Below are 25,701 nucleotides of genomic sequence, written 5' to 3' on the forward strand. Positions count from 1 at the left end.
TCTGTGCACAATGCAGTATTATAAAAATGGAGAAAAATCCAACAGATACCAAACACCGTAGAATACAGGTCCCAGAGTAGGGCTGTACAACTGTCAGTAAAGGGACTATGAATTATGCTTCTGCCTGGGGTCTCAGTAACAAAAGTCCATGGAATAAAATTTGGAGGGATACATTGTCTATCTAGCCTGTGGAAGTTTATAAATGTAGTAGATTTAGACTCTCTTTTACTGCCAGTATCTTATAACAAAATAATCAAAATACACAAATAGCACAGTAACTCAGAATTGCAAAGCTACTGTGATGAGAACTTGCAGATGGTGGAAATGGTTATTACTGAAAATTAAGGTCACTTGGAAACCTGTGAGTGTAATCTTGTAATATGAAATAGAGCATATGGCTGTGCCCATAAGGACTTTCAATATAGAATTTATTGAGATTTGTCTATTGATTTATGCCCCAATCTATGACATTTGTTGGAAAAGGGCTGCTCTTATTGAGAAATTACTTCCGACTTATTTTATAATATTAGTCTAATTCATAATGTAACTACCATTTTGTGTAACAGACATATTACTGTTAAGAATAGTTTATTAAATTTGTAAAAAATATCAAAATACTGATACCAATGATCAAATGTATTGAGAAATTAAATTGACTCTTTTTTTAGAATCAAGTTATATCACATGCAGGTATGAATTCCCTATAATGAATGTGATTATTATGTATAATACCTAAAATGCATCAATAAACTTAATTAATAAAAAATTAATTAAATTGAAACCCACACAAGTATTTTTCCAATATAGTCTGATTGGCAGAGGAGGAACTAGATTTAATTGTCAGTTGATCAATATTTATATTGAATTACTCTATTGATACTCTGTATATAATTTACATTTTGGTGATCAAAGTAGGTGAAAGGGGGGACAAACATGTTTATTATGATCACAAAAAGCCTGTGGTGAATCTGCGCAAATCTGAAATATTTATTTAAAGCATTATTTACGCTATTAGAAGGTACAACTAATTAGCACTTTGACATTTTAATTTTAGACCTCTGTTGTTGTTTTATAAATAGGCAAAAGATACAGGGAGAGAAAATGATAATAGCCACATAAAAGAAGGCTTGGCCAAGAAACAGTCAGACCGATTGTATAACATGGAGCTGTACTACAGCTGGCCAAAGTCAGTGACTTGGGGTCCCCAAGGACACTTAAAAGGCAGATACTGATCATTAGCCAAGACAACAACAAGCAGGCGAAGGAGGAGCTACGGGCTCCCTGGAGCTCAGCATCCCACTGACCAGCTGTTTATCGAGGCCTCCAGCTACTATCACCAGCTGGACTGCGGGCTTGGCCACGTGACCCACGGAGAAGAAAAGGTTTCCAAATCTGTCAGCAGAGCTCATCTGGAACAAGAGGCTCTAAGGCAGGGCCAGGATGGCAGAGAGGCACAGTGGAAGAAAAGGTGCTGACCCACGGCAGCTGGGAAGCAGGGAGAGAGGAGAGGAGCTGAGCCCAAGCTCCACCTTCCAGGCCAGGGCCCAGTGACCACTTGCGGCCAGGTCCCACCTCCGCACAGCACAGTCAGCTCTGGACTCATCTGTGGGTGAATCCAGTGACCAGTACGGTCCCACCACCTTCCACACACAAGACTTCTGGGGGACGTTTGATATCTACACTCTAACGAACGAAGAGTCTATTCTTGCCTTTTATTCAGCTCCTAGCAGCCACCCAGCATTGCTGGATTCCTGGCACTTCCTCCATCCTGAAGGCCAGCAACAGAAGTCAAATCCTTCTCATTCCACCATCTCCCTGCTCTCTGCAGCTGGGAAGCACTGAAGTGTGTGTGATTAGACTGAGGCCACCAGGCTAACCCAGGAAAACAAGGTCCTTAGCATTAGTCACATCCATTGTAAATTATAAATGACATGCTGGCCAAGTACAGGGACAGGTCAGCTTTGTTCCTTAATAATCTATACATCACACACTTCATCACCTTTCCTGAGTTTTGCTGCTCGTTTTGAGGGTTAACGTTCAAAGCCCATCTTACACAGGTCCCTACTGAGCTGTTCCATGCTGCTGAAAGCTTAAAACCAAGCACTTGCACACGTGGGCTTGAAACTCTGATGATTGGCTAGAAAGTGTCCAGTGTGAGTCTGTTCTCACCAGTCTCTCCTGGAATTAGAAGCTAATTGCATGCTAAGACTTCCTTACATTCCGGGAACTATTTGATGCTATTTATTCACCCGTGGCTCTCTTCTCTGCATCTCTCTTTGTTCTTCCAGAACATGGTGTGCATGTAAGGGCTTGTTGATCAGCCCCTGGTGATTTCCTTTTGTAATGCATTCAATGTCTCTTGTTTTTTTCTTTCTCACTTGAGATAACTTTCCTCTCTGATCTTCCAAGACACTAGTTAGTTCCATATGAGGGAGTTGTGTGGGGCATTTGTGTTTGTGTGTATACTGTTGCTCACATTAAAGATTTCACTCTGCTTCAGTTCATTTGCTATTTATTTCTCAAAAATAATTTTTCTTTCCAGGACATCTTCTTGTGCTGCTCTTGAATCCCTTTGTGGACTTCGTATTGTGGACTTAGGTCACTGTCTGGCTGTCTCTCTTCCACTTTTCCTCTTTGCCCGACTCTTCTCTGGTAAATCATGACCCTTACCTGCTCCAGCGTGTTTCCTGTTCTGCTCACTGTGGCTCAGAGGAAAGAGCTCTGATGTGTCATAGGAGGCTTGCAGGTCTCCACCTCTCAATTCAGCAGTGGCCCGGTGGGCACTTTATTGGTATTGAAGGAAACAAAGCCATCAGAAGAAAACCTCTGTGATCTTGCTCTGGCCTCTTCAAGATTAAGAAGTAAAAAAAATCTAGGCCCCCCTGCTTGGCTGCCCTGTAGTGGTTAGAAGTCCTGCAGTAGGATATTGGGTAGAGTTCCATAGATGTGAATTTCTTGAAGAACATGAGCTTCTGAGAGCTATGCTGACGCAGGATCCAGAAGTCCTCATCCTGGAGCCCGTTGGTGCGGCCTTCCAAGCTGTCCTCCTCCCAGGGGAAATCCCTGTGCTCTGCTCTTTGGCAAGACTCTGATCAACCCAAGGCTCGGATCCTGCCCTCCAGGACCAGTCTCCTGGCAGAAGAGGTGGAGCTGGGCGTGGACACCAAGATACCTGCAGTCCACTGCTCTCTGCATCCTTACAAAGGAGCTCACTCCCTTAACCTTACAGCCGTATGATATTTCTTAGATTTCTGTCACAAAAATGCAAAGCATCAACACTGGTTACATATAAATGGTGGGTACATTGATAATTATACTGATCATTAAAGAATTTTCTGTACTTTAAGCTTATTTGCAATTATTTCATAAGTAAAATGAATTTTTTATCTATACTGAGGATTGAACCTCAGGGCCTTGTCACTGAGCTACAGCCCCAACCCTTTTTTATTTTTTTGAGATGGGTCTTGTTATGTTGCTAAATTGCCTATGCTGCCTAGAATTTAGGCTCCTCCTGCTTCAGCCTCCCAGAATGCTGGGATTAAGAGTGTGTACCACCATGTTGAGCTAATAAAATGAACATTAAAGTATCAATACCAAATATCCTGATGACTTACTGAATTTCTTGCTCTCCCCTGAAGCTCAGATGTGGATACCAAAATGCCTAAGGACCTCACAGTTTAATGGCACTTTTATACTAACCAGGTCCAAAAAGGAGCTTTTGATTTATGTTTGCACTTTCAACAAACAGCATCATGATCAACTCAGCTGCTCAAGAAAGAACCACAGAATTGGTTCTTTGTGTCTTCCCCTCCATGTACCTTTCATAGCAGGTTCCGTCAGTCTCCTAAGTATCAACAAAGTCCTTCAGTCCTCCCCAGCCCCTCTGGCATCACCCACTTCAAAAAACTTCCCTGCTATTGTCTTTGCCTCCGCCCCTAAAATCCACTGTACCCAAATTCAAAATACTATTTTTTAAAAAATCATATTATCTTCTTATTTATTCAGATGCTGGGGATCAAGTGCGTGACACTGTGAATGCTAGGCAAATGCTCTGCCACCGAGCCACATGCCAGGAACAAAGCATGAATTTTAAGAAATCATATCATTTCACACATTTGTTTGCAACCTTGGAATGACTTCCCCTTTGCTGTTGAACCCAATCCCTCTGACACTGAGTCTTCACTTTTGCATTCACTGTTATATTATTCACAAAAGCCACGACATGGGAACAAGTTCAGTGTTTCTTGAAAAAGCTGAATGGATCTTACAAATGTGGTCCATATATTCAACACAATATTCTGCAGCCTTAAAACTCCAGGGAACTCATTTTTTGAGGATGCAGATGAATGAGCAGGATATGGTGCTCACTGAAGTAAGCCTGGCATGGGGTCACCCACAAATTCTCATCTACATCAATGCATGTAATATTCTATTCCTCGATTTCCAAATACTAAGTGGCAACCACAAAGGTGAGGCAATTCTGTCTACCTCTTAGACTGGCAGAGCATGAAGAGGCCAAGGCAAGAAGCTCAGAGAAGCTTCCTCCTGATGCCATGACATGGTACCATGTGTAACTCAGAGAGTGATGGTGGTCACCTGAGGTCTGAGGGCTAAGAGTGGACAGGAAAGGGAAGAGGTTAGTCAGTAGGTGAGGAATCATGGTCAGAGAAGAATAGTAATTCTGGTGTCCAAGGGCACAACACACAGATTCTGGAAAATAAAAATGAATTGCATATTTCAAAAGAGATGGAGTTATACGTTCTCAATGCAGAGAAATTCTGAAGTGCCAGAACCTCCTTAATCATTCTATAATTTATTATTCACCATACATCCTGTCTTGGTTACTTTTCTCTCATTACTGAGACAAAATACTGGACACTCAAAGTTAAGGAAGAAAGGTTCTTTATTTAGGTTTATTTGTGAGGTTTCATTGCATAATCAGCAGAGCGGCACAAGGCAGAGGGTAACAGTTCATGGCAGCAGAAGACGGCACAAGCAGCAAGAGCAAAAGGGGAGGAGCTTAGAGAGAAGACTGTCCCTCATCTGATATGCAGGCCACGCCCACTAGGTTGCTGCTCTCACACCCATAATCCCAGCATTGGACCAGGAAATTCACAAACTCTAAACTCAGCTGCCTTCGAAAGATCTGGCCTCTCCATGACTACATGAGGCTTTGGGGAGACATCCAAACACAACCCATAACACACACACACACACACACACACACACACACACACACACAATAATTACTTGTCAACTGAAAATAAAATTTTAAACAGAACTTGTTCATGTGACTCTTTACCTAGACTGAAAATAAAACAAAATAAATTAAATAAAAGCAATTCCCTTACCATAGTCCATAAGTGATGAGGTGACCCAACTGCTCTGGGCTATGTGGCTTCCCCATTCATTCTGGGGACTTTCCAGACTTTCCCCTACCTTTTGTATTTTTCTTTCCTCTGCCTGTGAATTTCCTTCCTCCCTCCTAGTTTTGCGGTGCCTACCTTGTATCACATGGGTATCAAGGGAACATGACCTCCTCTTGGAGAACTTCTGGGCCCCTTCTCTAAGAGAACAATTCCTTCCCTCACCTTCGGCTTCCTCCAGCACAGTACCCTGCTGATTTCCTCTTCACAACTGTCTCTGCCTGTAGTCTTCTTGTTAATTACTGTAATTACTGTGACAATCAACTGACACTTCAAAGAACAGACTCTTGCCTTTATCAATTAATTAATTAACCAACCTACTTCATCCAAAATTAGTGAATAATGAAATACAGAACTGAACCAGTCTGTTCTGGCCTCGCTTATCCCACTGGCTGGCACACTCAGACGTAAGTAGCTTACACAATTCATCTTTCTGGTCCGAGGAGCTTAGGCAGTCCACAAACCTCTTCCTTCCCGGCAAAGTACAGGTAGGAGCTATTTCAAATAATAATATAAGAAGCGTAACACACTCGGTTTGTGCGCAAGCGATATATTTACACATTAGACTCCTAAGTGCCTGCCAGCATGGTGTAGAAGCGGGCAGGTGGTCTTTGAGGGCCAAGTGTCTCAACATCCTCCTGCCCCTGCTTCTCCCCTCCGTATATCTTGGTTCCTCACCTTCACTTCAAGGAACAAAGAACTGAAGGTCCCAGCAGAGGAGGAATCCAGCTCTTAGTCAAAATAAAAAAAGAGAAAGCAATGCTAAGAGAAGGTGTAAAAGAGGTTGTGAATGTGAGGAACAGCTGCCAAGCAATGGCACATGCCACAAGGCAGGGGGATTCGACCAAAACTCCCAAGGGTCAGGGGACTACTGTACTCATACTTGTAAGGGGTGGGCTGGTTCCTAAAAGTAAGTGCTTCACTGATTGGTGCAATCTTGGCCAATCAGGGTCCTAGCTTTTGTTTCTGTATTGAGGTAAAGGTGGGGACAGAGGGCTAAAGGGCACATAGTGAGTATAGGTCATCATTTCACTGTATGATCAGTTTGTGGTGAGTGTGAACACACAACCTTCAGCCATCCAGGTCATGTCCTAGCATCCCCACCTATACCCCCCAACTGTCCCTACAATGGGGCTCACCTAAATCTCCTCTGCAGTCATTTACACACACACACACACACACACACACACACACACACCACCCAAGATCACCTATGATGTAGGTTCAGCTTCTGTGGCACAGAAAATCCCAAAACAAGAAGACTCAATTTTAGTTATTTCACACTGGAACCCAGTTTGGTGTGACCATTCTTCCTGATGCCATTGTGTTCAGCCCTCATGCTTTGGTCTTGCTTCCTCTCCAGGGTTGGGCACATGGGACAAGAAATCCCCTGAGCGAGTGTCCGCTCTAACAAGCAGAAGTGGAAGGGCATCGAGAAGGGAGCCTCGGCATTTCCAGGGGTGCCATCTGCCCAGAGCCCACTGCAAGGTCCAGGGAGACCAAGGAGAAGCTATGAGAAAATCTCACATCTGATCTCTTCCCTGAGTGGCCACACACTCAGCCACAGCCCTGGAGTCTTCTCACTGTTACAGGAGGGAAGGAGGGGGAGGCGCTCTCCTACACCCCAAGTGTAAGCTCCGTGAAACAGAATTTCTCTGTCTTCCTTGAGCCCCCGAGCCCTGTGCTGGGCACGCTCTTCTTCAGTCCGGGGCCCCGTCTTCATCCAGCCCCCCCCCCCCCCGCCCTGCTTGGACTAAAGCAGTATTACTCTGAGTCATCTCCTGTCTTCGCTCTTCTGTGCTGTCTTCCATCCTGCCCTCCGAGTGAACTAAATACCCATGTTCTTCCTGCACTTCACTCTGTAAAGCCCCTGAGAGCTCTCCAGGGTCCCTGGAACAAAGTCCAGAATCCCAGAGAGACACAGAAGCCCTTTCCAGTTGCATCTCCTCACTCACCAGGTCCCGCAGCCCAATGAAACCAATGCGAGTCTCCTCAGGGCCATCCTCTGTGACGCTTCTACGACCTCACACGCTTACTGCCCCACTTCCTCCTCCGTGTCCTCAGACTACCTTACACACGCGGTGTGTGGCATTGTTTCTCTGTGTCTTTAATTCACAAGTGTGTCTCTCCTATTTGGTGATAACTACTAAAAAGAAGGGCGGAGGTCAGTTTCATTCACCTTTCAGCTGTCTGCCCTTGAGCCAAAAACAAAGCTCACTTTCCAAATCCAAAATGACCCACATTTGAAAAAATAAACCCTTCCCTTAGCCACCCTAAAACTAAGACACTGACCTCATCTGGGTGCCTCACCTGCCTTGCTGGACACCAGGCAGCCCCCTACCCGGGTACTGCTGAAAGTGGGGTGAAAGGCACGTGGAAATAACAGGAGTGAAACCACGTTTACTATTCACATTCTTCCCAGGGAGAAAGGATCAGGTTTTGTCTGAGGAGAAACAAGTTGATTGGGTTGGCTTTTTCTTTCTTTTATGACGAAGGGACTCGGGACTGGTATGAGGGTCCCGATGAAAAGAGGCAGGAGCTTCCCCTGTCACGGCACCATGGCAGGAGTGCTCTGGTTTCTGTGCTTTCTTCCTTCTTTCTTCCTCATAATCAGTGCCTCTGATGGTAAGGGACAGCGGCTTTCCTTGTGGCAGAATCACTCACGAATGGATCGTCCTTTGACCCTGTCCCCCGTCCTGCCACCTTCTCTTCTCTAGCGGCCTCCTTTTTACTTCCAGGTTTCTTTCCCCTCCCCTCCATCCCATACACAAGAAAAGACAACACAGTGCTTGCCTTTCTGAGTCTGGCCTACTTCACTTTAACACAAAGGTCTCCAGTTTCCTGCCAACCACGGGACTCCATGCTTCTCTGGCACTCTGTTTCCCACGCCCTTTCAGCACTGACGGACACCCAGGCTGGTTCCCCAGCTCTGCTCCTTGAGTTGCGCTGCCGTAAACCCGGGTACGCGAGCATCTCCATAGGACGCTGACTTCAAGGGCTTCACGGATAGTCCAAGCAATGGCAAAGCTGGATTATGGCAGTTAGATTTTTAGTTTTTTGAGGCCCTCCACGCGAAGGGCCATAGTGGTTACACTAATTTACATTCTCACCAGCAGTGCATGGAGGCTCCTTTACCCCACATCCTCACCAGTGTTTACTGTTTTTTGTATTTTTGATGACAATCATTCTGACTCAGGTAAGATGAAATGCCAGTGTAGTTGTCATTCAAGTTCATGACTGAGTCAGTCTCTCTCTCTCTCTTTCCCTCTCTCTCTCTCTCTCTCTCTCTCTCTCTCTGGTATTTTCAGTTTTTTATATATCCTACATATTAATCCTGTTAGAAGAGTAGCCAAAAAAGATTGCTTTCATTCTAGTCTGTCTCTTCATTCTGCTGATTGATCCCTTCAGTTTATAGAAGCTTTTTAATTTGATGCAACCCCATTGATCAGGTTTTGCTACCTAAGCATTTCCTGATCTACCAGTATCCTATTCAGGAAGTTGTTGACAATGTCTACATCTTAAAATATTTCCCCAAAGTTTTCTTTAGTAGTTTCCAAGTTTCAGGTCTTACATTTAAGCCTTCAATCCAGTCTCAGTTTTTGTACAGGATGAGAGATACCTAGTTTCATTCTTCCATACATGGAGATCCACTTCTCAACAGCATTTATGAAATAGGCCATCTTTCTCCAACATGAGTTTTTGGTACTTTTGCCAGGAATCAGTTCGTGGTAGCTATGGGAGTATGTCTGAGTTTTTTTTATTCTATTCTGTGGTTCTGTGTGTCTGTTTTTAATGCCAGTACCATGCTGATTTTGTTATTATGGCTCCAGTCTATCTTGAAGTTTGATATTGTGGCAGTCTCCAGCATTGCTCTTTATACTGAGGATTGCTTTGGCTATTTTGAATCTGTTGTGTGTCCCCATGAATTTTAGGACTGTTTTTATAGTTCTGTGAAGAATGTCATGGGCATTTTGATTTGGAAAAGTAGCAGTATACAAAAGAAAAATACACAAGTCAATAACTTTTATACACCAACACAAATCCACTGAGAAAGAAATCTGGAAAACAATTCCATGCACACCATCTTTAAAAAGAAGACAAGGAATAAACCTAACCAAGAATGTGAAAGACCTGTACAATGACAATGACAGAGAACAAAGAAATTGACAAAAACATGGAAAGGCCTCCCATGTTCAAAAATCAGCAGAATTAATATTATTTAATTGGGCACATTGCTAAAAAGATCTACAGATACAAAGCAATCCCATCAAAATGTATGTCAGTTTTTTAAAAACCTTTCCTAGATATGGGGCAAAAGGGAAATAAGAGAGGTAATAGTTGAAAGCTGTCAGTCATCAAGCAAAAACAGGGTCATTCTCTTTATTATGAAATCCCTTATCCCCACTATTACACTGTATCTGCAGCCATTTTTGTTAGGGTTTGCTGTCGGGCGCAGGCACTCAACACATCCCCCGCCCAGGACGATAAGACCACGTCAGCTTCCGCAATGCGTTACGTCCCTCTCTAAACTAGCCACCCCGTGCGCACCTCGTGCTCACTCCGTATTCGCCCCGTGCTGACTCTGTGGCAACCCCTGATTGGCCACAGCTGGGTATAGTAGCCAGAGCCTGCGTCCCATTCCAGCCCTGCTTCCTCGTGGCAGCCTGTGATTGGTCACGGCCGAATATATAAACCAGAGCCCGTGTAAATAAAGCGGCAGTTCCTGTTACCCACAAGAGCATCCTCTGTCTCATTGTGGGGGCTGCACCGGTCAGTTTGCTTTTAAGGAATAATACCTACTTCACAAGGTTGCTGTGGAGTTAAATGTAAGTAAAATAGAGGGACAGGTTATGTACTATAAAGTATTATCATGATCATCTTATCTGTATTATAAAATATTACACCATTATCATAATCAGATAAGCCAGAATCTACTCTAGGTACCTTTTTAGAAGGCCTGTGCTGATAACAGAAGAGCCCACTGTAAACCATGAGGTGTGGAAGGGGTAGCCCAAGATGTTAAACATCCATCATCCAGAAACTCACAGCCGCAAGATGAGAGCCAGAAGGTCCTCTCAATCTGACTTGTTCCCTGCAAGTGAGACACTGCACACAAATCGTTAAAGCTGCTTCTGTACTCAACAGATTTCATATGTGTGCGTCATCCATTTCCTTCCCTCACACCAGCTTTTGTTGAATCTCTGGCATATTTGCCCACAACATCTGTGGGTATTTTGGTCCTTAAATAGGGCTCTCGCTGTGCAGTTGAGAAGCAGACCCTGTTTGGATGGAAAGACTCATTGGTCTGTCAACTGATGACAGATCATGGGAGCAATCAGTCCCTCGTTCAGAGCCACCTCCTCCACAGCTCTCCCTCCCCCAGGATGATGAGAACACGGAAAACTGCTTCCGGGCAGCTGTCCAGGCAGCAGCAGGCACACTGTCACTCCACTCCCTGGTGGAGGTGAAAGTTGGGGCTGAGGCCACAGGCCCTAAGAGAATCACCTCCTTCACAAGTATAATAGCCAGATATCAGCGAGGCAAAGCACAGCCCTCCAGCAATCAGAGATGGGAGAGGAAGTTAAATTCCTGTCTTTTTGGATGCAATCACAAAAGACAAAACAGAACTCTTTCATATGAATAAGGCACCATAAGAAAGAGAGCAGGAAAGAAGGTTCTCTGGCTTCCTTGTGGTGAGCCTTCGCTAGCACAACTGAGAACCAGGCTGAAACAGGCCCATGCATGGCTAAGAGGGGAGAGGCACCATTTCTTAACACCTGCAAGTTCGAGCCCACCCCTGGAAGAGCAAATACCTCAGACACAATCTCTAGCTTTTTGTGGTTTGTACCACACCTGCCGGCAGCTGAGAGGAGAGAGGGGAGCCCACACCTGCTCATTCGCAGCAGAGGACCGAGACCGAACCTCCTACTTCATTGGCCAACAGCTCTGCAAACCTGGCTTCCGGGCGATCCCGCAAGGATCGCCAGGAATACAAAATCTCAGATCCGCTCAACCCTTGGGATCCCGAACTCTGATGATTTCTGATGAATTCACCCCCTGACAGTCGGCGACACCTTCAGCAGTGAGGTTCTACTTTCTCTCTTGGCATTTCCCATAGATTCATCCTTCTTCCTGGGATTCACAGATCTCGAGAGAAGATATTTTTAATTTCCCTGATTGTCCTTTTTCGCTATGCACCACCTACTGTATTCAAATCAATGACTGACTGGGACTCTTTATCTTCCATCTTTTGATGAACTGGTCACTTCTATTCAGCACACACAGCCAACTTCCCACCAAACACTGTCCCTTGATTTTGCTTATCCCCAATCAGCTTCTGTTCTCTTTCGTTTTGCCCACAAAAATCTTGAAAAAGTAATTTTTATTGCTATCCTTTCTTTCTAGGTTCCCACGGATGTGTCTTTTCTGGTTTTACTTTCTCACCTTTACCATTTCTTAATACAACATCCAGGATGCAAAACAACGATCTAACAACAGGACCAGAGCAGCACCGACACACAGGTGGGTGTTTCTCCCCAACCTCCACCTTCCCAGGTAGGTGCCTCAGGCTGAGCCCAGCCACCTACCAGTCTGCAGCCACCCGAGTTCACGCCATTGAGGTATCCAAAGGTCTTTTGTGTGTCTCCACGACACTTGTCCTCTGGGTTGCATATATGGCTTCTCTGTGATCTAACGCCTGGATTCTTTTCATAGTAATTTCCTACTGTAGTTCCACCTACTCCTACTTGCTTATCTTTAGCCTTCTCCTTCGCTTGCTCTTCCCCATCTCTGCCTCTGCCTTTGTTCCCTGGTCTAGGTCTTTAGTTCTGGATAAGATTGATATTCATTCTCCCCAACAAGCTAGGTCTGGGAAATCTCACTTATTCCACCTGACACTGCTGCTTGCACAAATGATTTCTAACCAACTACACACGCATCAAATATCCAGACAATATCCACTTAGCACATGTCCGGTGTGTGCCTTAAACTCAGTCTATTGAAAACCCAACCTGTCATCCTTTACCTCCTACCTTCTCCAGACTTAGTTTTGTTGTGGGCAGTACCATTAGTTCTGTTCATGGCAATACCATTCCACCATTCATCCAGCTGATCGAGTCAGAAACCTCTCCATGACTTAGGGCTTCTCACCTGCCTCCAAACCCACGTTCAGCTGAGCACCAATTCCCGTCCATTCCACCATAATACTGCTCATATTTTCCTTTTTTAATTTTTATTTATTTATTTTCACATTCCACAGCTCCTCACTTATTAAGTCCCTCAACACACTCTGAAACTTTCCTCTCTGGCTTTACAATACTCAGTGTCTCTTACCAAACAATTTCTATGCTGTGCCTTATTACCCTACAACATTCACATCTATATTCATTTTGTTTAAAAAAAAACTTTCAGAGCTTTCATTTAGATCCTTCAAGACCTGACCCTTGACCACCTTTCAAACTTAGTCTTCCCAGGTTTTTATTCAAGCCGTATCTCCATCCACACCGTACATCCTGTGGACACCTGAATTCTTTGAAAGTATCCTTCTGTCCTGGAGCCCTAGATAATCTTCCACTGCACAGAGGTACTACAGCTTATCTATAGTCCCCCTATTAAAGGATGTCTTGATTGCTTCTGAGCTTTGGTAGATTTCTTTTCAAATAAAGCTATTATAAACATTTGTGTGCAGGTCTCAGTACAGACACAAATACCCATATAAAATATATGGGAATTTATCCATATCAGCTGGGTAAATACTTAACATAATTGCTAGAAATTATGGTCATGCTATGGGTAGCTTTGTGAGAAACTACCCAAGTATTGTGAGAAACTACCCAAGTATCTTCCACAGTGGCAGTACCATTTTGTATTCCCATCAGCAGTGAATGACAGCTTTTAGTTGTTGTAGGTCTGTATTCTCACCAGCAACTGGTAATATCAGTTCTGAGGATTAGCTATTCTAACAAGTGTGGAGGGGTGTCTATCATCACTTTAATTTATTACTTTCAATAGCAAATGATGCTGAACAGCTTTTCAAATGCTTATTTCCTGTCTGCATATTCTCTTTGCCACTCCCTAATTAGATTGTTTTCTCATTGTTTTAATTTTAATGTTTCATGAATATTCATGGGTATAAGACCATTATCAGACAGGTTCTTGAAAACCATTTTCTCCAGCTCTGGGATTTTCATTCTTGAAACACTGTCTTTCACAGAAACTAAGTTCTGAATTTTAATGAAGCCTAATTCATCATTTTTACAGTAATAGATCTACTCACGTGTTATATCTAAAAGCTCAATGCAAAAGTGAAAGTAGCCTAGATTTTCTCCTAGGCTATTCTCTAGGAGTTCTATACTTGTGTGCTCTACATTTAGGAATATGATCCCTTTGCCTTAATTTTTGTGAGAGATATAAGATTTGGGTCCAGTTTTACTCTCTGCATGTAGGTAGTGCCATTTATGAGCTTTGTTTTTTCAAAGGTTAACTGATTGTATTTTGTGAGGACACTTGGAGACTATTTTAGTGCATTGATCTGTTTGTTCCATCTTTTCCAATGCAACTGGCTCTGGATTACCATAGCTTCATAGTAAGACTTAAATCAAGAATGTCAGTTCTCCAGCTTTTACTGTTGTTTCTTTCCCCTTCCCTACACTTTTTTATCCTTCTTTTTCTCCTCCTCTTCTTTCTTTTTATCACATTGGGTATTACAGGTACTTCGCCTTTCAGAGAAAATAGAGAAGCAATTGAAAACAATGATACTGGAAAATACCTTCAAAAATCCAAATCAAAGATTGAAAGCAAAAATCAAGTTAATATTTTGTGGGGTAAAATACATTAAAAAATTAAAGTACATAAAAAAGTATTGTAAAAACAAAAGTACTAGACAGAGTCAAAGTGTAAGCTCTTCATGGAGAAAGATTTAAGTTCTAGATTAACTATAGACTTCTAAGATTCAGAATCGGCTTATTTTTTTAAATTTGGTTATGGGATACTGCTTTGATCATTGTGATAGGCCAATAAATTTCTTTCATTATTTAAAAAAGTATTTTGAAGATAACAGGATTATTATGGTAACCACTATTGATTTCCTATTGCCTTGCTTTGAAGTCCTATAATGCTTTCATTCTTTTGTTTTGGCTGGTTTTATTCTGTTTTGTTTGATCTTATTATGTGTGAAGGTAGGGACAGCAATTTTAGAGAAAACGAGAGACATTATGGTAGCCATAGTTAATTTCCTGTTGTCTTGTTTGAAGTCCTATATTGCTTGCATTGCTCTGATCGGCTTAATCATGTTTGTTTGGCTTGGTTTTATTCTCTCTAAAATAAAATTTTTTTAAAAATTTAGATAGTGAAACAAGGCAGACGCCTGACATTGCAGTACGGTTGTTTCTGTGTAACTGAAGGAGCTACAGCCTTTTCTTTGAACCATGGTTCAGGCTACAGCTAGGCAGAAAACCCTCTCACCAAGGCAAACTCTGACAACCCACTAACAAAACGAGAGAATTAGGAGATAAGGAGGATAAATCTGAGGCTTCAATTCTTTGACTTTAGTGACAAGGAAGGGCAAGAAACTTGGATTTCAGATTTCCTTTGCATACTCAGCAGGTTGATAATGTGAGAACAACGTCACAAAGACTGTAGCTACAGTGTCCTGGAGTGTTCTTCATGTCCCCTTCTGAAGAACTGCTGTGGCCCTGGCAGACTCTAGGCAAAAGTGACAAGATTAACAAAACATGGGGGGACATTTCTGCCTCTCTTTGATGTTCCGCCCCAGTGTCAGGAATTCCACCAGCACAATGTTTCTGGACTTTTTCTTCCTCTTTCCTCATTTTTCTCCTCCAGGGTACAAGGAGTAATTTAATTTTGTGGGTGTTTCCAGAAGGAGAAACTAGCCATGCACAGCTCTTTCTCATAAGAATAGGGTATTTACCAATCTGACATGCTTCATACTGTATTGGGGCACCCTACAAAGAGGGGGGAGGGGAGCCTGCCCAGGTCCAGAACCTCCTATAACTGAATGCGAAGCCTGTGTGGCTATGGTGTTTAGCCTTGGAAGCTACTTTTCCACAAACCTATCACATATTCCAGTATCAGCGTCTTATCTTGTATCTGACTTTCTTTTTCAACACATTTCCATTTGGTTCCAGAACACAGACTGAGGTTTCCCAAGAAGCTCCCCCAGTGGAAAATATGTAATTCTCTCTCCTCCAGCTATACACAAAAATAAAAACGGTAACAGCAACCACAAGGACACAACAGCCACTGATTGCTAGTTACTGTACCCCAAGCACTACAAACACTTCCTTTCTTTCCACTAAAACTCCAAGAAGCAGGAATTATCACCTCCACTGTTGACTCAGTTGTGTCTTTGGGGGATGAAGAAACAAGGCTACAAGATGGAAGTCAGTGAAATCAGACTTCGGTCTTCTCTAGTTCTTGCTGTGTGATACATAAACCACTATCCTTATACTCCAGGCCTCAGTCTGCAATGCTGGCCACCTCCCCTCATCACCAAAGGGATTACATTTACAGTAATGTTTTCATATTTAACTTCAGACACCACTGGGAAGCCCCGTTCATTGGTACTCAGTCAAGCACCATCACTAACTTCATTGGTGCGTCCAGGGCACCTTAGCCACATACTCATGTGGAAGTTGGCACAGCAGCCAGGGAGTAAGGTCAGTTTCTGTGCTTGGTCAATGTCAAAGCAGTTACCAAGTCAGGAGTTGCGTCCCTCAGATCCTTACTACGCTGGCACACAGGTGAACACACACGGTGAACAAGCTCCGCCAAACCCAGCTCTCTCCCTGCTTTTGTAAATGAGGGTTTACTGGGACACAGCCGCTCATCCCCACACTGTCTGTGACAACTTTCTCAATTCAATGGCAGCTTCGAGTGGCTACCGCAGACTTAAAAGCACATAAAGTGGGAACTATTTGCTTTCGAGAACTTTACAGGCCTCCGCTGGCTGCCGGCAGACACAGAGATGATGATTCCATCCTGATGGAGCTCTCGGAGATGGGTGCAATCCTTCCTGGCACACAATCCCAGCCACCTTGCTTCCCTGTAGACACTACCAAATCTAAGGCTATAACACAGGCTGGAGCCCTGCTTAACTCCCTTGAACTGGACCCCTTGGCCAGCCATTTTATTAGTCCTCAACGATCAACATTCCAGGGAAAGCTTTTGTCAACCGTGCAGAGAAATCTTTTAGTCGTTTATATTTAAAAGTCAATTTTATAGCTAATGACCAAATACTGTTACACCTTAAAAAGTTTATGTTTAATCAGAATAAAGCAGACATATTCTGAATGAAGTCCTAACATGCTGTTAGCTGACTGCATAACACAGAGTCTCTGGATAATAGCAAATTCCTCTATTTCACCCTACATTTGCTTGCTGAGAGACGCAGTTACTGGACAGTGATCAAGAGGCAGAACTTGCTGATTACCTAACACACTGTCCACTAAGTTCAGTACCTTTTAAACTGAAACTCACTGGACCCTCTCAAGAGCTTGTGAAGGAAGTACTGTCCCCATCTATGTACGACTAAACCCATTCGGCACAGGAGAGGCAGCCCAGCAAGCCTCAGGTATCAGCGCCTAGGCACGTGTAAGGAAGGCACAGTTCTGTGACTCCTAGGATACCTCTGAGCTCAGTGAACTGAAATTCCATATGGTACATTTTACCAAGGGTTTTATTCAAGGAACTCAGCAACTAATACGGCTCCAGCATTCACCCAGACTCAGCTTGTGGCAGGACACCAGCAAACGCATACCATCTGAAAAAGCTCATCGGTAACAGTGACTGACTGCAGAGATGCTGTGCATTACTGGGTTTAGCCCTTCCTCTTAATAAATGATTGAAACAAAAAATGATTTTAAAAGTACCACATTATCATGATTTAAAATTCTATGATTTAAAATGAAAGGTTTACCTCAAGAAAATATTTTACCTGATAGTGATAAAATCCCAGGCTGTATATATAAGCTATTATTAGAAAATATTTGAACATTATGCAGAGAGAAAAGAAATAGGAAGAAAATTCTGTAGTTAAGTGCAGGCTAAAACACACACATCTGAAGTAAGGTCACTGCACTGTTAAAGCACAGTTCTAAGAACTCATGTCCTTAACTCTGACAGTAGTTTAATATAGCCTTCTACACAAATAGAAACCAAAAGAGTCTAGATGTCTCTCATCACAATTTTCCTTGCTCTTTTAATTTATAATGAAGTGTTTTATAGATAATCAAAAATGAGATTAGTAAAGTAGGATTATAATAGAAATAAACTAGGGATACACTCAAAGTTTAGTAGACTGAAATAATTTTACTCCTGTAAATTAAAAAATAATCCACACTGAAGAGTATTTTTGGGAAAAAGAAAACAATCATAGGCAAGAACCTTGCTCTTCTTTGACAGAACGTAAATGTGTCTTGTTTTCCCCACAGTGGGCTCCCTGGAACATGCTTCTCCATCTTAAGAAGTAGAAGATATTGTCACTGTAAAAGACCTTAATGTTGCTACTCAGAGCAAGACATATTCTCCAAATGTCAGCCGTCTCAGTTCTTCCACAAATAGCTAACATTTGAATACCACGAACTCGCCTTTGGAATAACTGGCACGCGACGTGGGGCTACTCACCCCTCCTGGCTCACAGCTGTGATCGCGATGCTGGGCAGCGTGGTCAGGGGGAGCGTGGTGGGTCTGCAGATGCTGTCCGCCTCAGGCGTCCTGGCCCTGTCACTCTGGCGTTGAGACAGTGGCGGTAACTGCAAGTTTCCGGAGCAGCACCTTCTCCCTCGCCAGAGGTCGATCCCCAGAGTGTTACTGGAAGAACTGTAGGACTTACTCAGGCTGCACTCAAAATAATCTTTAACGTTCTGGAGGAATCGCAGGAAAAGAGGAAAGGAGAAAAGAGAACGAAATTCAGGTTTTAAAATGTTACACTGCAATGAAAAACTAAATGCTCAAAGCTGTCACTTGTGAGTCTCTGATTAATTTTCTCACAACTGGAGTCTAACACTGAGACACACAGCTTGGGTTGGCTGGGGTGCCGGACTCAACTTCTAAACAAGCCTGTCAGTTGTGTATCCCTGGAGATCTCGGGACCCCTGGATAATGTTTACCAGAGCAACACAGGGAATGGAGGGCTGCTTCTTTCTTTCCATATTTCTGTCTGCCTTCTTAAAAAATTTGCTACAATAAAGACTGCCTAATTCCCCATATAGCCTGGAAATCAACGTTATTCTGCAACAGGAAAACAAACTATAATCAAGGATGAAATTCCTTATTCAGTGCTTTAAAGTAAAAATATTTTCTGTATTAAAGCAGCAGGGTGTTGGTAATTGTGGGCAACTGGTGGTTCTTACCCCTATCTAGAAAAAAAGTCTTCTCACGGTTGGAGATTTTGTGTTGTTTTTGTTAAATTATGTAAGAGCTCATAAAAAGAATAGACACAGTCTATCCAAAGTGGACACATTCGAGTGCATGCCCTGATGCTGACTTGAAGGAGACCCTTGTGGAGGGATAAAAGCGCTGTCCTGTGACCCATGACAAGGTTATTTACCCTTGCCACACCCCTCAGTGAGCACGGGTCCTGGTACTGTTGGCAGTGAGGTTCCCAAAGGAACCTCTGTCTTGGGCACCGTGTGTATCTGCTCAAAGGCTAAACATGCAGAGGCCGTGGAGAGCAGCTTGCATGTGAAAAGCGGTCATTCCTTCTCTCCATACCCAGCAGAGACAGCAGGACTCTCACCATCAGGCCAAGGCTGCTCACCTGAAACTCATCCTGTGGCCCTAGCAGCAGAGGTACCCAGAAAAGGGACACAAAAGCCCCTGAGACCTGACCTCCTAAAGTATAAACTAACACGAGTTCTCTGTCTTCCTCCCCCGACACAACCACTACTGTGCTAGTTCACATAAGAATAATTCAACAGGAAAGAAAAGCTTGGCGTCTTTCCTGAGAGAAACACGTTCTGACAGTTTACACATATCTGATCCACACGAGGCCATTTCTGATGACATGAATCTGGACAAGACAAGCCCAGAAATTTTCAGGAGTCCACTTTCCCTACCTGGAAATGGGTTTTCATCACATTTCCTTATGCCTGACTTACAGTTTTGAAATACAGCTTACATATTTGAACTTCAGTAGAGCCACAATTCAGTAATAGAAAGAAGACTAGAATTTTCTAAGGACTGAGATATCCTGGAATATATTATGTTTACTGCTTAGTAACATCATTACAGTAAATCACTGTGTCCCCCTCCTAGCATGGGTGTGCGCATGTGTTGGGTGTGTGTCTGTGTTAGAAATTAGAGTCTAAAGAGAAAGCTTAGAATATATGATTCTTTCTTAAAAGATTTACAGACTAACTGAAAAGCAAAAAATAAAAAATCTTCCTAATGCTATTTACAAACAAACTGAAAACCAGAAATTATAACTGTAAATTATCAGTCTAGTTCCAAACACGCAGGTAAAAAACATTGCAGTTATCTGGAAATCTGTCTCGAACATGCTGTGTACCTCTCATGAGAGAAACATCACCAGAAGAACAGAAACAAAGACATCCTTTAGCCAAACCACTGGGCACTAGGCCTGTGAACACAGTTACTGGACATTTTTCCCTTCTAGGAAAAGAAAATATTGCCAACCACATTCTGCTGCAGTAAATAAGCTAAACGGGTCCTTATTTTCCATTTGTTATTTGAAAACAACTAAGCCACACCTGTCACAAAATAACGTCTCCACATTAACTTTCCAAGAAACTTGAATGTACAGTTTTAAAGTCATTCTCTGAATGAGAAGAATTTCCTTAATACAAAATGCATTGCCACAAAAGAGAAGCTTAACAGAGTAGCTTTTCAGAAACTAAATTAAATACTGGAAACACTGATATCACTTAAAAAAACTCATTAACTCCTGCAGAGTTACTCATAATTACTCAAATTCTATAATTCATACCTGTAATTTATATTATACTCCCTCCAAATTACTAACAGCCTCAAAAGCTAAATGGAATGCAGTCATTTCTGAGGTTGAAATCGTGGTCGTGGCCTTATTTCGCTTTTTTGCCACTGTGATCCGGCCATGTTCACCAGGGAATTTGGGGAATGGACATTGACCTGAATGCTGCCTCTGGAGACCAGGACCTTTTAAATGCATCCTACGTGGCAAGATGTAACTGATGACTGCGTAACCCTCCACAACACAGCTGAGCTGTAACTTCCTATACTTGTTTACAAATCATTAGTTTTGCTTCCAAAGAGTTATCACAAAGGAAAAGCTGGTGTGAAATCCTTCACCTGAGTAGGAGAAGCTTGAGAAACAGGACAGGAGGACACCCAGAGACAGGTCCCTGTCCCATCCTCATATCAAAGCCAAGTGAGGACCTCTGGCATGTCCAGGAGTTCAGGCATAAGTAGCAAAGGATTCATTGCTGTGGTTACCTGTGCGTCTTTTGTTTATTTTGGTCATTTTTGGAGTGCTGCTAATTTAATTCTTCCAGCTAAACTCACGACTAGAAAATGGCACAAAACATTATCCAAAGGACACGTAGAACTCTGTTGTAGTCAGGGGTTGTGCGGAGAACAATTAGAATCAGGAAATGGAGTTTATAGTATTATTTTTATGATGGTCACCCAGGGTTAACACAAGAAAATGCAGGAAATCTGTCCACAACACCAAAGACATAGAATATTTAGCCAAGGGCCTGAATCCCACAGCAATGTCCCACATGAGTCCAGATGAAGACCCAGAGCTCATGACAATGCCTCCCACAAGTCCAACTGGAGGTCTAGAGCCCACAAGAAGGACTCACGCCAGTCTCTTTTATGGATCCATGCTGGGAAGGCCCAAAGGTCAGTGGTGGAAGCTAGAAAGTCCATGCCAGTGGGGTGAAGGAGCTGTGCTGACATGTTGAGGGTTCTATGCTGGAGCTGAGAAGTCACACTCACAACCGAGTCCTGAAAAGCACCATGGCCATCCTCAGCAATATGGAGGCCCCAAGTTCCTCCTCCGACAAGCACAGTTGAGTAAATGCCAGGAAGCTAGCGTGATGACTTCATCCTGGAGACCAAGCAGCACACGTCTTCCCCTCCGGAGCCAGGAAGCAATGCTCAATGTGAGGACCAGAGCTCCTCCAGGAGAACCAACAGCTCAAACAGCAACACGTAGGAGAACCCCCAATGCTTCCATACCTCAATGCACCTCAATCCCTACCTTCTCCTTCTCCACATCTCTATTTATGCTAGCAACTCTCCTCAAGTGGAGCATCTACCCTCTGCACTATGCTGATGTAATCCAGTTAAGCTGACCACCAGTTCTTAATCCATAACAAGCTCTCAGGGTCCTTTCCAGGGTGAGCCACTGCCAGAGATGGAAATCACAGGTGCCACCAATGGGCCCTCAGGTCCCCTTCAAGGCTCACTGTCATTATGTCCATGAAATGAAAATAAAAGTGATTTTCCCTTGGAAAAATGCAGTTTATCCAGACAGCCATCACCAACTGCAAGAGTCAGTGGCCTGGGAGTAATTCCTGTCACTGTCACTGGCCACTTTCCCTTCTTTAGAACCATCTCCTAGTGTCCATGATTAGAAAGGCAAAATGACAGCTAGGGCACAGATGTGGATATCTGTCCTCTGGCTGAAATACCACACACACACACACACACACACACACACACACACGTACATATTACACATAGAGTACAGGTACGAGCGTACCCCCAAAGAGTGCCATACACACTACTTGTGCAATTATAGATACTCACTCTCCCTCTTTGCCAGGTACTGGTTCTTCTCCTCTAGAGCTTTCCGTCACTTTTCCTTCTCAACTCCTCCCCAAACCCCGGCTCCCTACCCTGTAAATAATCCCATTAGTCATCATTAATTGTGTTTGGTACTTGGATTGCATTTAATTTGCCTCTTCTAGAATTTAGCTCAAAGGCAAAGCACGGAACACCTACTGCTCTTGTGACATCCATCACACCCAGCCTCCCCTGGAGGGATCTGTGCACCACACGCACGCTGGACAGCACCCAGGCTTCATTCACTTCCCTATTCCCACAGACCAAGCGTCTGGCCCACAGGCAGAAAGGCCCTGGTGTCCTCCCCTCCCACTGCCAGAAGGTTCTTCCCTGACCTCCCTGGAGCTCACCCCTTACTGCGACGCTGTCTCTGCACATCTCCCATCTCCTCCACCTCCCCACTGAGCTCCCCATTCTTACCACCCCACCCCTGCCTAACCTCCCTTTCTTCTGGGGCCTTTCTCATAGCTGAGATAATTTTACATTTGCTAATTTATTTCTCTTTCCCTCTGGATTATAAATTCCAAGGAGACACAGACATTACGCTGTGTCTTGTTGACTCGCTAGGACCTAGGACTGTAACTGGACTCATGATAGAGGACACATCAATGTTAGATGACTGTTTAAACTGCTGTGAAAAGTTTTGCCGACTTAAAATAAAATCAAATGTAATAAAATGTCCCTGACTAATGGGTAAAAACTTACCCCCTGGGTATGGAATACAAAACATGATCAGCTAAATGGTGTTGCTGTGAGGAAAACCTACTGTGTGGGCACAGGGTCTGACTCCTGCCCTGCCCTGAGATCAAGGCTGGCACTGCCCACCAGAAAGCCAGCCGCAGACAAGGCAGGGCCAGGGGCGTCACTGTAAATTCCCTGACATGATCGTCACACTCAGAAGTAAAAAGCAAGAGGTGGGCATTATTATTTTAATGATAGATTTAGACAGAATGGGATAAATAAAACATAATTAAAATACATATCGGAAATGATAATGCAGTGTCATCGTTAGACAGCCTCTTTCTTAAATATTTGCATCTACACTTAAAACTCAATGTGATAGCACATTTCTATACAGACTGGTGCTTAACAATCACATGTCTAGAGCCCATCATGTTGGATAGGATAAATCCAGGTAATATTTATCTGCTGGTTTTGGTTTTTCATTTTTGAGGTTCTTGCAAGCAGACTTCTTGTTCCCTTAACTGTGGCAACCATTGCTGCAGGACTATTTCTCTTAAGGACACAGTGAGACAGAGACACATAGAGAAAGAGAGAGAGAAGGGGAGGGGAAGGAAGAAAGGAATGAAAGAAAGAGAGAGAGAAAAAGAAAGAAAGAAAGAAAGAAAGAAAGAAAGAAAAGAAGGAAAAAGGGAAGGATAGGATAGGATAGGATAGGATAGGATAGGATAGGATAGGATAGGATAGAATGGGATGGAGGAAAAAATGGTTTGGCTGTCATTTACAAACACGGCTCAGTTTTAATCTTCCAAAAAAGAGATCCTTGGTACATGCAGACAGTTTGTAAATACTAGTAAGTGACATTCTCTGGCTCTTTTTTTTAAAAAAAGGAAAAAAGAATTTCTAAATTCCAAAAGTTTCTTTCTAGTGATTCTAAGCAGTGCACAGAAATCTACCATAGCTTTTTGCCACCGGTGTGGGGAAATTAGCATATAACAAGGGGCATCACCTTTGGTTCAGGAGCAAAGACAAGAGAAACGAAAAGAAAAATGTCATTGAAAGTGAAGAGAAAAGAACACATTGACTAGGTTCTCCCACACAGAAGAAGAGAAAGGTGAGGGGCGAAGGCGTGGGTTCTGGGGCCCAGGTCCGGGACCGGGAAATGAATGCTCCAAGGGCTGGGCAGGCTGGGAGCCCGTCTTTCAAAGGACTAGAGAGCTCAGGCTGGCACCTGGACTCTGGCAGAGATGGCCAGCATTCACCAGCAGCACCCACCGCTGTACACATGCCACCAGCCCAGGGAGCGCTGGGGCGGGGTGGACACTGAGCACAAAGACCTGGGAAAACAGGCTTCTCCTCAGCTAGACCACAGCAGGGCCCGTGGGAAAAGATTGACTTCCATCCACTTCCACCTGGAACTAACTACGCATTTCCGGTAAACACCTAGGAGAAGCCAAGGGCTGCTAGCAAAGGGTCCTCCATCTGCGCAAGTACCATGTAATTTAAGGAAGGGTAAGAGTTGAAAAGAACCCCAAAAGCCTGGGCATTTCCCGGATGGCACTTTCTATTGTTTGGCAGGTCCAAGTCCCTTCTAGGCCTCCTCGACCTGTGAAATTGGAGCCAACATGCCCTGAGTCCTCTTCCTCCTGCTGTCCCTTCTTCTCACCCTTATTTCCTTTGGTGCAGCTAGTTAGTGGCATAGAATGCCTAGCTCAGTTACAAAAGCAGGTGTAAAGAACAGGCAATTAAGGATATACTAATGGGAGATAGGTCAACTGAAAGCAAGGAGATAATCCCAACTGGCCAAAAACTAAAGCTATGATGGCAGTGAGGTTAGAGATGTCTTCAAGTGACTTGGAGCAGCGCTTCTCAGACAAATTCAACAGACCACAGTCATCAGAGCTTGCTAAAGTACAGCCTGATCCAACATCTGAGCTGTGTCCTGAGGGTCTGCATTTCCCGGAAACACCAGGAGAAGCTAACTCACCGGCAGCCAAGGTCCCAAAACGTATGTCACCAACCTCTGAGAAGTAATTGTGGAAGACACTACCATGGGAGTGACTTCCCAGGGGTTCCCTGGGTCAAAGCAGGCAAGGATGTCTTCAAAGGAGGGGTCACAGGGCAGAGCAAAAGCGGAAGTAACTGACGGGAAGCCAGCATGGGCTGGAGGTTGGTGGTTTTGTGACTGAGGACTACAAAGCTGAAATGCAGCCCCTTGGCAAGCTGCAGAGAGGGACTCGTTCTTGCTGTCCACCTCGGGTCTAGGTGCCAGCCAGCTAGAGACCTAGTGACAGAGTGGTGGCACAAACGCCCCCGTGTGCCTCTGCATGGAATCATCAGCGCATGACTTCTTTAGTGACTAAAGCGCAGAGAGAACATGGTGCTGCCACTTACATCGTCCGCGGTCACAGTCATCACACTCCTGCTCTTCTTCATCATCAAGGTGGGAGAGATCACTCTCGGGAGCTCTGCCGTTCAGGGCAATTTTGCTGGTAACTGTGAAGACCTACAAGAGAAACAGGCACAGTGAAGGTTCAGCCGTGTAGCATTAACAGAGTGCGCATCTTCTGGAAACTTGCCTTTGGAATGTATATAAGGCCCCAGATGCAGCAGCAGAATTTTCCAAGGCAATTAAATTTGTCATGCTGAGAAAGAGGCTCCCAAAATATACAATCCAAGAGGTTAGCACAAACACACCAAGGAGGAGAGAATAAATAAAAAAGAGGGTGGAAATTAGCTCCCAAATAATCAAGGACCATGGCAAATATAAAATAATACACATTTG

At 43.7% G+C, this 25,701-nt stretch overlaps 1 protein-coding gene across 3 annotated transcripts in view; it reads right to left on the reverse strand.

Annotated features, from left to right (window-relative positions):
• Nucleotides 1–25,701, reverse strand: part of Pde4b (phosphodiesterase 4B) — a 526,060-nt gene that overhangs the window by 390,842 nt on the left and 109,517 nt on the right. For all 3 annotated transcript variants that reach the window (XM_063258980.1, XM_063259006.1, XM_063258986.1), the window contains exons 2-3: nucleotides 25,311–25,422; nucleotides 18,069–18,307 (exon numbers count right to left, since the gene is read on the reverse strand). In XM_063258980.1, coding sequence (XP_063115050.1) covers nucleotides 18,069–18,307; nucleotides 25,311–25,355 — 284 coding nt within the window. In that variant the 5' untranslated portion in view covers nucleotides 25,356–25,422. The remainder of the gene's footprint in view (nucleotides 1–18,068; nucleotides 18,308–25,310; nucleotides 25,423–25,701) is intronic.

This window comes from Cavia porcellus, unplaced genomic scaffold, assembly GCF_034190915.1.
Source record: "Cavia porcellus strain 051 isolate PalLab524CR breed Dunkin Hartley unplaced genomic scaffold, mCavPor4.1 scaffold_1, whole genome shotgun sequence".
Taxonomy (NCBI): Eukaryota; Metazoa; Chordata; class Mammalia; order Rodentia; family Caviidae; genus Cavia; species Cavia porcellus.